The sequence below is a fragment of the Herpailurus yagouaroundi genome, unplaced genomic scaffold (genome assembly GCF_014898765.1).
Source record: "Herpailurus yagouaroundi ecotype Mexico unplaced genomic scaffold, PumYag 160, whole genome shotgun sequence".
Lineage (NCBI taxonomy): Eukaryota > Metazoa > Chordata > Mammalia > Carnivora > Felidae > Herpailurus > Herpailurus yagouaroundi.
Window position 1 is genome coordinate 37,865,978 of NW_024412401.1, and position 12,277 is coordinate 37,878,254.

The 12,277-nt window shown below is 56.4% G+C and overlaps 1 protein-coding gene across 1 annotated transcript in view; it reads left to right on the plus strand.

Annotated features, from left to right (window-relative positions):
• COL27A1 (collagen type XXVII alpha 1 chain) overlaps positions 1-12,277 on the plus strand; it is a 128,026-nt gene that overhangs the window by 52,843 nt on the left and 62,906 nt on the right. The window contains exons 13-17 of the mRNA XM_040482080.1: positions 4,341-4,394; positions 5,131-5,175; positions 8,694-8,747; positions 10,001-10,054; positions 10,692-10,745. Of these exons, the coding sequence (XP_040338014.1) occupies positions 4,341-4,394; positions 5,131-5,175; positions 8,694-8,747; positions 10,001-10,054; positions 10,692-10,745 (261 nt within the window). The remainder of the gene's footprint in view (positions 1-4,340; positions 4,395-5,130; positions 5,176-8,693; positions 8,748-10,000; positions 10,055-10,691; positions 10,746-12,277) is intronic.

Here is a 12,277-nt window from a genome sequence, read left to right on the forward strand (position 1 = left end):
TGGGGGGGAGTAGTCGGGAGAGGGGGGCGGAATAATAGCCTCCCTAAAGAGTTGGAGAGGAAAGGAATTTTCTAACCAGGAGTTAGAAAGGGGAAGAGGGACCATGAGTCACCTATGGTTTTCCAGAGGATGTGGGTTTTTCGCTGAGCGAATGGGATTCCACATATTGATAATCATTTTAGTGGCGATTCAGGTTTATTCAGTGTCTTCTGTCTGGTCAGCTAAAGCAATTCGCATGCAGACTGAAGCCAAAACTTCCCCCTGTCCTCTTCCCCTCCCCCCTGCCACCGGGTCCTTGCAGGAGGGAGGCTGGGCGTGAGGAGACAGGCTGACACTTATGGAGCATCTGTCTCTTCTGTGTGCTTGACACGCATCAGGCCGGGGAAGCCTCGAGGGACTTGAGGTGGGTGTCAGCAGCCTGGTCACCCAAACAGGGAGGCTGGGGCCTGAGGTCACCAGCTAGGACTTGCAACCCAGGTCTGTGTGACCCGGATCCCAATAGGTTGCTGGTTGCCCCACTGCAGTCTCTGAGGTGAGGCTGCCTCAGAACAGCCCCCTTTGAGTAACTGAAACCGTTTGGCCGGCCCTCAGGAAAAGTGTGCCTGATTCCAGAATCTGCCCAACAAAGAAGATTTCTGTCTTTTTTATTCTGAGCGACAGACAGGGAATTTTGGCTCCTCATTTAATGAGACCCAAAGAATATGCAGTCTGGCCAAAACCCAGCATGCGGGCTAGAGTGGACGGGCCCACCGTATCCCGTCACTAAATGAGCATCTGGCTTTGTTTCCTTGTTATAAAGCGAGATCGGGAGCCTCACTAGTGGACACGTACCAAACCCTTGTGTGCCAGGCCTTGTGCTAAGGATTTAACGATCACAGCAAGCCTCTGAAGGCAGGAAGTGGGATTACCATTGTCCACTTCAGGGGACCGAGGCACAGAGAGGCTGAGACACCGGCTCAGGGTCACACAGCCGAAAGCTGGACGTGGGCCTGTGTCCTAGCTCGCTGAGCATTACACACTCAGTTCTGTGTGACTTCTGTGCTGAATGGAGACAGCAGGAGTGTAAGCGTGCGGACTGGGCAGTCCCGGGGGCTGCTCTGTGTGAGAGATGGTGCTTATTAAGACCACACAGGAGTCAGGATTGGCCACAGCCCCCAGATCCCTGTCCCCAAGCTACTGACCCCTATCAGAGTTTCTAAAAAGAGGCCTTGTTACCTTCCAAGGCAGTTCCAGGACCAGGGAGGCAAGCTTTTCCCCTAGAGGTTTGTCGGTGAGAGCGTGATTAGGGTTCTTTTTCACCTAGTCCTTAACCCACTTTGAGTGAGCACCTCCTCTGAGGCAGGGGGCAGGCGATGGCCAGAGAGGCGCACACATGAATGGTCACCAGTGTGGCAAGGGCTCTGAGACCTGACACCAGGGGCCTGACCTGGCCCGTGGGGTTGGGCAAGTGGTGCTTCAGCCGAAGGATGAATGCACGTTAACAACGTGAGCGCAGGACAGAATATTCTGGGTACGGGAACCAGTGGCCAAGGGTGCTAGAAACACCCCACGTTTTCTTTCAGGCGACTCTGGCAACCCCCCACCTGGCCACCTGCGGGCATGTACTCATGCCTACTTTAAAAAAAATTTTTTTTTAGCGTTTATTTATTTTTGAGAGAGAGAGACAGAATGCAAGCGGGAGAGAGGCAGAGAAAGAGGGAGACACAGAATCTGAAGCAGGCTCCGGGCTCTGAGCTGTCAGCCCAGAGCCCGACGCAGGGCCCGGACCCATGAACCGTGAGATCATGACCTGAGCCAAAGTCGGATGCCTAACTGACTGAACCACCCAGGCGCCCCTGCCTATTTTTGAATCAAGTGTGTCCTCATCACTGAATGACATCAACGAGGAAAGGCATCCTAGGGTCCTTTATTGGAGTAAACAGAGTCAGTCCAGGGCTCGTGAGCACTGAACGTGGGGCCAGACAGACAGACAGACCTGGATTCTGGTCCTGCCCGTGTCCCCTGCCTGTTGCTTCGTTTCGGGTGAGTGATTCCACCTCTCTCTAAGCCTCGGCTTTCTCATTTGTAAAATGGAACGGGCCCAACGGGGTCACCGTGAGCTGCCAGCCTGGGCCCGGCAGCGAGTCCCAGCCCGGGGCCCGGCACAGGCTCCCGCCAACAGCATCTGACGGGACCTTGAAGTCTCGAGTGTGGCATCTGGGGCACAGGAGGAGTGCTGTGAATGGTTGCTGACGTGGATGGTTGTGTCTTGATGGAAGCCAGCGAGATGAAGGGTGAACGCGTAGGGCACCGTCTGGGAGCTCAGGCAAAAGTGGGAAGAGGACCCAAACTCAGGGCATTACCCATTGTTCTTTCTCATGAGGATACGACAGGGGTGTCTGGTGCAAACCAATGCTCTGTGGGCTGGCCTAGGGAGAAAGTGGCCTGGAATTTTCTTTGCTCCTCTCCCAAGGGCTTTTAGAGCCCGGCATTGGGGTCCGGCCAACATGGGAACGGCCTGCCCTAAGCAAGGCACCCCCTTCTCCCCGTATGCCCTGCAGCCAGAGTCCCTTTCCCACGGATCCCTTGCCCCTTCGGGTTGGGCGCCTGTGCAAGTCCCTGCCCCCCCCCACCACACACAGGCCTTTTTGCAGGGGCCGGCAGAGGCCCGGCGTGTGGTGCTGCTGTGGCTCCCCAGGGCCCCACGCAGGTGTCAGTCAGGCTCGTATTGCATTCAGTCCCCACACAAGCCACCTTCAGGCCTGCAGCGAGAAGAAGGGGCCTGTGTTCCTGGAGCTGCCGGCCGGTCCCCTGCCCCCAGTCCGGGCCCCAGTTGGAGCCAACTACGCGAGCAGAGCCGATTCTGTTTATTTGTGCGCCATGGGGAACTCTAGGCGGCCACCCCTGCTCCCTTCATCCAGGAAAAGACAGGGAGAGAAGCGGCTGCCAGCACAGCCTGGGGGAAGTGCTCTGCTCTGAAGGCCTGGCTTTTCCTCGGACCCCAGCCTCTCCCCTGAGCCAGCGATCCTGGCCTTTTAGCTCCCTGCTCTCCCTCCTCTCCCAAGATGACTTCAGAATTCTCTAGAAGCTCTGGAGACGGACTGCCGGGTGTGCATCCCAGCTCTACCCAGTCCTAACCTTGCAGAGGAAACCTTAGTTTCCCCATCTGTAAAATGGGGATGGTCGTAGGGTGGATCTTCAAGGGCTGGTGTGAGGAGTCCTTGGGTGGAGGCCTAGCAGTCGGGGTTGTTCGTATTAGTATCGTCACCCGTGAAACTGAGACCTCCCTTCCTTCACGAGACGATATCACTTGACCGAGCCGAAAGCGCTATTTCTTGGCAGAGGCTCAGGTAGAAGGTTTGGTTTGACCTACTCAGGTGGGGATCCTGAGGCCCAGAGAGGGCCAGTGTTTTGCTCAAGGTCACGTAGCCAGCCCCTGGCAGGCCATGGCCAGACTCCAGCCTCTGCCTCAGCGGATCTAAACCGGTGCAAGGGTTGGGGGGGTGGGGGGGCTCAGCTGTGCCTCAGCGGACCACACCATTCTCTGTGAACTCTGCAGGTTCCCTTGTCTCTGTCCTCGGGGTGTTCCGACTGCCCAGCCCGCCGGCCCTCCTGCGGGAGTCGGGCAAGAATGTGACAGACACATCTCCGGGAAGTCCCCACAGGAAGCCTGGGGCAGCTTTCGTTCGCTCTGGTGCTTGAGAGCACTCATGAGGGGCCTTCAAGGAGCCTGATGTGGGGATGCGGGAAAGCAAGGCCCAGAGAGGTCAAGCACATTGTGTGAGCTTGCACAGCAGATGGAAAAGGGAGAGGAGAGCCGTTTCAGGGGCTCCCTTTTCTCTGGGTGTGGGCTGCATGTTATGGCCGTGGCTGGAGGCACTCACGACAGGGGTGGGCAGGTGACAACGTGTGAGGGAAAGAGGGTGGGCGTGTTCTGAGGAAATCCAGCCACGCCTTCACTGTAAACCATGGTTTCTCACCTCAACACTTACGGGCATTTGGGGCCAGAACATTCTTTGCTGTGGGGCCTTCACCCACTGGATGCCAACAGAGCCTTTTCAATTGTGTCAACCCAAAACGCCTCCAGACTGTGCCAGGCACTTTGTACACGGAAGTCAGTTCTTCCTGAAACATAGTACTGACCCCTGTTTTTGATGGGGAAACTGAGGCACAGAGAGGCTAACCACCCAGAATCATGCAATGATGAGCCAGTGGCAGAGGAGAGAGGAGACCGGGTGGTCTGACTGAGCCAGTGGGGTTGTGTCCTCAGAAGCACAGCCCGAGGGACCTTGGGAATCATCTGTCCCAGGCCAGCCCCGGGAGCCTCCTCTCACGATGCCCTCTTCTCTTTCTCTTGTCAGGGCGACATGGGAGCACTGGGTCCGACTGGCTATCCAGGACCCAAGGGCCTGAAGGTGAACAAGAGCCATCCGTCAATCCGGGTCTCGTCCCAGCCAGGCACCCCCTGACCCATTTCATTTCAGCCCAGAAGGGAGCGTGCCTGGGCACGGTGTCGGGGGAGGGGAGGAAGGGGGCCCCGACGGGGTGGAGGCTGCAGGTCAGGAGCTCAGTGCTTCCCAGACCTCAGACACTTGCCAGTCAGCAAGTGTATGTCGTTAATGGCTCACGCATTTCTCGGACACCAATCCTTGAGCTGAGCAGGAGTCTCATGTGGTTCCAGACCTCAGGGCACTGAAAGTCCAATGGGGTCATCACCAGGGGCAAAGACATTATACCGGCAGGCCAGTGAACTTAGTCTGTCCCTCAGTGGGATGGGTGTGCAGGAAAGAGATGGGCCAAAGTGGCTAGGGCCTCCTTCCGGGGACGATCCCGTTTGGCCCACATGCATGTGACAATGCTCGAGGAACCCGTCTCCCCGCATTTAGCAGCCTTGTCCCCTGGATTTGTCCAGAGTGCCGTGGTTCACGAGTCACATGCCCCTGCTCCTTCCATCCACACCATTTGCCTTTGCACTGAGGGTCATTGTCCCCTTTCACAGATGAGAAAACTGAGTGTTGGGTGGGGCATCTAGCACGGGGTAGAGGCAGCAAGGGGGGAGGCAGTGGGGGGATGTCCATCCGGGTCAAAGGCAGGGCTCTTCCTTGGCTTTGAGCCCCACCCCTCACAGCTGGACTGGTCTTTGTCTTCCAGGGACTGATGGGGAACATGGGGGAGCCTGGACTGAAAGGTGATAAGGTGATCTGAATACTCCCTTGTTGCACTGTGTTTTATCTGCATGCCAACTCCCCCCCCCCCGCTGCGGCTGGCTTCTTACCAGGTCCACCCCCCTCCCCCGCACTCCTGCCTCCCCTCTGGCTCCCCTAAATCTGTGCTCCCCAGCTTCTTCCTTGTAACTCAGGTGGAGCTCAGGCAGGTGGTTTGGGGCATGGAGACCCTGGAAGGGGGCGTGGGGGCTGTGAAGGCATAGGTCGGGGTCAGGTAAGGCGGGTCTCTGAATTAGGACAGCAAAGCTGAGGCCAGCATCTGGGCTTGGAGGCCAAAGCCAGGGAAGGCAGACGGTGGGGTGGAGGGTGGAGGGGGAGTATTATTGCTGAGATGACAGGCCCCAGGACAGGTATGGTGTGAGGTCCAGAGGCCTCTCCCAGCCACAGGAGGAAATGAACCCACATAAACCACCCCGGTTAGAACCGGGCACCCGACCCCAGAGAGCACGGGGTTTCAAAGTACAGCAGAAAAGCGGGGGCGGGCCTCTGAGCCCCTGACCCGCTTTCTTCCCAGTTGCCATGGGGAGGCCACTCCTGCCACATGTCCTCCCCGCACAGTCCTGCTGCCAAACTCACCCTGTGCCAGACCACGGTTGGAGGCGGGTAGGTGGGACCCCGGGGCCCAGGCACGCGGCATCTGAGGCACAGAGACAAGGAGCACTTGGGGCAGTGTCTCATGCACTCTGCCCTCTGGCCGTCCTCCTGCCCTGTCCTCTCAGCCTTTCAGCAAAACAGGCACCCCAGAGGGGGTGTGGGAGGGCTTTCGGGCCCTATCCAAGCTTCCACAAGTGTGAGTAGATGACAGCCGCTCCCGTGGCCGGGCTCCCTCTGCACCTGTCTTCAGATAACGCCACTCCCCGTACACCTGAGAGGCAGCCGCAGAAGTCCGTGCTGGGCCGTCTGCCTGCTCTGCGGGGATGGACCCCCGGCTTCCGAGCCTCGGTGAGTTAGGAAGCCTGCCTGAGCACACGCAGCTCGTAGTAACGTCAGGATTCGAACCCAGGCACGTGCCTCCAGAGACCCCCACCACGAAGCAGAACTGAGGGCAGAAGGCGAGAGCTGATGAGGCCCTTGGAGGTCACCTCCTCCAGCTCCTCCAAGTCTGTGCTGGGCAAACAGCCCCAGAGAATTAGAAGAAATGCAGTAAAGGAAACTCAGCCCTGGGACTTAGAAAATGCAAAGCTCTGGGCGGAAATGGACACACCCAGACTGTCCTACCCACCCCAGCCCTAGGTAGCCAGGGGGTGCAGTGCTCACCCCGGGCCTCTCTCCATCTGTCTCCACCTCTTCCATCCCCTGCAGTCCCACCCAAGCCCCTGGCTGTAGTCCCATCCCCCACCCCCGACCTCAGCTCCACCTCTGCCCTGCTGGCTGCTAAGCCCCCTCTTCTGTGACCTTCCCCTTGAGATGGAGGGGCTTTCTGTTGGAGGCAGGGGCTTCCCCACGGCTACCTGTTTACTCTGGGATTTGAGACACCAGTACTCTGGAAATGTTGAAGTCATGGATAAGGGAGAAAGGAGGCAGGGGGAGCGAGGGTGTAAGCACTGAGCTTTTTATAGGCCCTTCTGCAGACCTGGCCTCCAGCTCACTGTTCCTCCAGGAACATGGAAATAAACGTGTTACATGGAACTCGGCTGGCTTGCTGACTGCTGGTGCCTGGGACATTTCGGGATGTGAAAGCTCTGGAAAAAAAAAAAAAAAAGAAAGAAAGAAAAGAAGTGGAAGAAATTGTTTTCCTGCCCATAGTTTAAAAAAAAAAAAAAATTAAATACGACTTTGGGGTTGACAAAAAGAAAAAAGAGCCCTCTTTGTTGCCCCTTTAGCTGGGGAGGGATTTTTTTTTTTTTTAATTTTTTTTCAACGTTTATTTATTTTTGGGACAGAGAGAGACAGAGCATGAAGGGGGGAGGGGCAGAGAGAGAGGGAGACACAGAATCGGAAACAGGCTCCAGGCTCTGAGCCATCAGCCCAGAGCCCGACGCGGGGCTCAAACTCACGGACCGCGAGATCGTGACCTGGCTGAAGTCGGACGCTTAACCGACTGCGCCACCCAGGCGCCCCTAGCTGGGGAGGGATTTTAATGTGGCTGAGAGAGAGGTTCCGATCAGCCCCCTTCCCCCACCCCCCAGGGGTGACGGGGCCATCCCTTCGTGCTCCCTGGTCATGCTGCCTAGAATCCCAGATTTTCCATGACCCGGCCTGGCCTCGGTCCCACTTACAACCATTTGGCTCTGTCTTCCTGCGTGGAGGCACGTTCTGGAACCAAGACTCCCGCTCCAGCCCCAGCTTTCTCTGAATCCATTGTCCTGGTTTCTTAGGTGTCTTTTTAAACATTTTTTTTTTTAAAACCCCTCTGCTCCTCTTTTAGATATTAAAACAAAACAAAACAAAACAAAACAAAACAAAACACAAAAAAAAACTTCCTTGGCTTTCAAACCTCTGGGATATTTTACAGGGTTTTCCAAACTGGAAAAACCAAAGTAAGTGGTTTTTTTAAAGATTTTTTTTTTCTTTCTTTCTTTTTTTCTTTTCTTTCTTTCCTTTTTTTTTTTTAATTTTGGCTTTTGTTTTACCGAGGAAGTTTTTCTGCCGGTTTGTGGCCTTAGCTGCATGATGTGGATTCTCCACATCCTCCTGGGTTTTCTCCCCATTCTCCCAACTGTTCCTGGGGCTGGGAATGTTCTCTGAGCCCTGGGGCCAGGGTATTGCTGGGAATGTCCCACATGGAAGGCTGGAAATGATAAGGACTGCGTGATGTGACTCCCGCGGTAAGAAGAAACATCTTCCGACGTGGTTCTCCGACAGTTCGTTTACCAGGATGTGGCTGCAAATAGGGAGGGACCAGAAGAGACCACTGTCACCGAGCCTGTGCCCTATGTCACCTTAGGAAAGAAATGCCAGAACTAACTCGAGACCCATTTACTCACTGTTGGCACATAGTCTCAGCAAGACTATGTTTCTTGTGCTATAGCTAATTAAAAGCAGCTAATCAGACGCGGGCCTAAGCTGATGGCTGGCATCGAGGCTCGCACAGACGGGAGAGTGACGGCTCCCAGCCTGGTGGTGAAAAATATCAAGCGATAGATGCAGACACTTAGAAACCCCAGTGATGGGGGGTGGGGCACTATACAGGCTACACTTGCCCCTGTGTGACATCAGCTGAGGAAGAACTTGATGGATCAAGAAACCATTCCTCTGATCTGTACGTGCCGCTTCTCCTGGAAAGGCCAGGCAGCTGAGCTTGTTAGCGGAGTCGTCAGCCACCTGAGCAACCCCAGGCAGACGTGCAGACAGGTCGACGTGGTGCCCCCCAGGCCCTGGCTCTCTTGGGGGGCCTCTGCCCTTTACTTTGACAAGGCTGCCGCTGGTGAGATCCACTTTGGGGACAGCCTCGGCAAAGCCGTACCTTGCCAGTGGGTCTGGAAGCGGGGAGGCGCCCGGAACCCCGCACGGTCTCCGTCGTAACGTTCTTTGCTGGTGTCTATTTAGGGTGAACAAGGGGTTCCCGGTGTGTCAGGAGATACCGGATTCCAAGGAGACAAGGTAATTGCGGCACATTTGCCCCCTGCCCCCTGCCCTGCTCTTCTCTGGTCCTGGCTTTCTTCTCGGGGTCCCTGATGGGCCAGGATCCCCCTGCAACATGGCTTCCTTTCACATAATCGTGGCTTCTCCAGCCTCAGTACCCCCATCACCATCTCTTCCCTGGACTTTACAACAGCCTCCTGACTTTTTTCCAGGCCCCCAGCTTCCTCCCTCCCAGTCTGTCTTCCTCACTGCCACAAAGCTCTGCTCGTTGCTCACAAACCACCCATGGCTCCCTACTGCTCCCCGAGTGATGTCCTGACTCCCCAGCACCCGGGACCCTAGTGAGCAAGTTTCTCAGACCCATTCCTGCCCCTTGCTCTTAACATCCCTGTGCTCCACGGAAGTGCCCTCTGCACCGCCCCCCCCCCAACGGTTTTGCACACACGGCTGCCTTGCCTGGCACCCCTCCACTCAGCCTCTGCATGGCCCAACCTACCCATCATTTAGAACCTCGCTCAGATACCATTTATTCCACCTGCTCGGACGGTGGCCATTTTCCTCTCTGCATGCCCCGAGCAGCCTATCCATTACCTGTGCAGCACTTGGTAGATGGGGACTTGTGCTCACACCCCTGCCAGACAGCAGCTCCCTCAGGACACTGCCCCAGACCGCCCTGGTGTAGCTGAGCTCAGAGTCCTGCACAGAACATTTAGGACATGTTTGAGTAAGTGAGTAACTGGCCTTACTGACTGATGGATGAACCGGGGCAGCCTGCCGAGGCCGGCTCCTCTTTGCCTGTGTCCGGCACCATGTGGCCACATCTGGCCCTCACCCAGCCAGTCAACGAGGCCCAGATGTTGGCCAGCTCTCCCTCTTCCTCTTCCCTCCCTCCTGGCCGGCCTGTCCTGACCCAGCCTCGGTGTCTCCGGATTTCGAGCCATCCGGGCCTCGCCGCTTCCCCTGCCGGGCCCCCGTCTGCAGAGTTCCTCACGCATAAGGGCACTGACAGTGCTTTTGCTTGGAGCCCTGGGGTCCCGGGTGCCAGGACAGTTTGGTGAGGAATAGGGGCTACTGTTTCTGCTTCGTGTCCCCGAGGCCCAGCCCCCAGGGGTGCCCAGCTGGAGCTTACAAGCAGGGAAAGTGAGGGGGGAGCTCGTCTCCCCCAAAGGTTGGTGTTGTCTGGGCCTCAGCTGGGCAAGGATGACTGAGCAGCTGTTCACCTGGCCTTTTCTGTTCCTTACTAACCCCAGCTTGCTCTTGGCCTTTTCCAGGGGAGCCAGGGGTTGCCAGGGTTCCCAGGCGCACGGGGGAAGCCAGGGCCTCTGGTAAGTACCTTTTGTTCTGACACCCCCAAACCTCACCCTCTCCAAACAATCATGCAACATGGCCAGGGGCGGTCACATCCTGGACCTCGTTTCCTCCTGCAGCAGCTCTGGGAGGCAAGCAGAGAAAGACAGCAATGAGATTCACCCATTTTACAGATGAGGACGCTGAAGCCCAGAGAGGCAGGAACTCACCCAGCGTCGTACGTAGGCCGCAGTCAATGTCGAGTTCTGGGGAGAATCAGAATCTGGGGCTCCCAAGCCTTGAAAACAATAGTAGCATGAATATCAGCAGTGGGTGTCATGTGTTTGTTGAATGTTACTATGTATCAGACCCTTCCCATACAATAGTTCTTTAAAGAGTGCCAGCCACCACCCCAAAGGCTACAGAATTATTATCCCTCCCATCTTACAGATGGGGAAACTGAGGTTCTGCAAGATGAAGTGTCTTGCCCAGGGTCCCATGTCTGTAAGTGTAGGAGGCGGGGCTTCAACACTAGCTCCTATCAGTCTAGGCAGATTTCATTCATATGCTCCTGAGCTTTTCCAACTACCCACAGCCTGGGGGGTAACACAAGGGATCGTGGCAAGTGGGCCCTCACTTACCCCTGCGTCCCCCGCCATCTCTTCTCTTCCACAGGGCAAAGTTGGAGACAAAGGATCCCTTGGGTTTCCTGGGCCTCCTGGCCCCGAGGTATGTGATGCCATATTGCTGTGTCTGACTACACCTGGGACTGAGTGTTGTCCTGGGGAAACTGAGATATGGAAATCAGGGGGTGGGTTGAGCTAACCTGAGGACACACAGCAAACGGGAGATGGGGGCTGAGAATAGAAGTTCTGAGGTCAGAGATCTTTCCTTTTCTGACTCTGTGCCCTGGCAGCTCTCGCTGGCAGTGGGACGGAAGCTGGCCTCAGAGACTCTGCCTAGCTCCGTGGCCACCTTTAGAGTTTCCAGAAAAAACATCAGGAAAGCCCTCTGAACTCGGTCCTGCACCCTTAACAGGAGCTCCTGCATTCTCGAGCCTGAGCCCTGGAACCCTTCCAACCACCCACACTCCCCCTGGAAAAGGTTCAAGGCTCAGCACTTCCAGGAATGGGGAGCAAGAAGCAATGATAAAATTCTGGGGTTTGAGTGGAGAATGAGAAATCATGAAGGATCATCTAGCAATTAATATAACTTGCCTTAGGTAGGTAGAGCCCCGAGAGGTTCTGGCACATGTGAAAATCCACACCAGTCCGCTAACCGTCTATCAGCTAGCGCCCACATGTCACGTATGACAGGCTGAGGCATATAATGGCTGAGCTTTTCCACTGGCCCCTCCGACTGGGACCATGTCTGGAGAATGGGGTGCTCTGTGCCAGGGCTGCTGTCTGTCCAGGGTCCTCAGCACCCAGGTCCTCCAGGGAGTCTAGGGGGCAACCCCAGCAAGCCCCCCTGGCCATGTATACACACACACACACACACACACACACACACACACACACACTCACTCCCTGGCCTCCGACCTTGCTTGTTCACAAGATCTCAGAGGCAAAACTCTCTGTCTGCCGAGCTCCCCAGACCCTTCCAAAGATCACTCCTGGTATCGCCCAGATAGATGAGGGATGGTTTCCTGAAAGTTCTGACTTCCCACTGTGTTGACTTTGGCCGTGACACAGTCCCAGCTCTAGACGAATGGAGTTGGCCTGTCCTCTGTGGCCTCGATTCCTTCCCCTGGCCACTGAGGAAGAAGACTGTGCTAGCGGTCTGGCTTTGCCAGCAGGCTGGCCGCTGGGGGTGCGGCGCATGTCGCCTCATGTGCTTTGGGCACCTCCTCATGCCAGCAGGCTGCGTAGTGTCTTTGGGATAAGAACATGCTGAATTGCCACCACAACCATGTGAGGGAGGTATTACCCGCCACCATGTCCCAGATAAGGAAGCTGAGTCACTGGGTAGTGGAGTGACTTCCTCAGGATCACTGCTACTTGTAGCCAATAAGGTCTGCTTTGGTTCTCTCCTGGGTCCCCGGGCAGATCCGGGGTCCGCCTCTCCCATCTTTGGGTCCTGTTTGGATTGGCTAACTCGGTGTCCAGAAGATGGCTCTGCACAGCTGGAGACAGAAGCTGATGAGCTTGTCAGCGCCTTCCTGGGTCTCTGCTCCTTCTGAGCCCCTGGGCCCGCCCGGGGCGGGGGCCGGCGGGGGCCGGTGCCCTTTGACTCTGCAGCCCTCGCTGAATTCGCTTGCT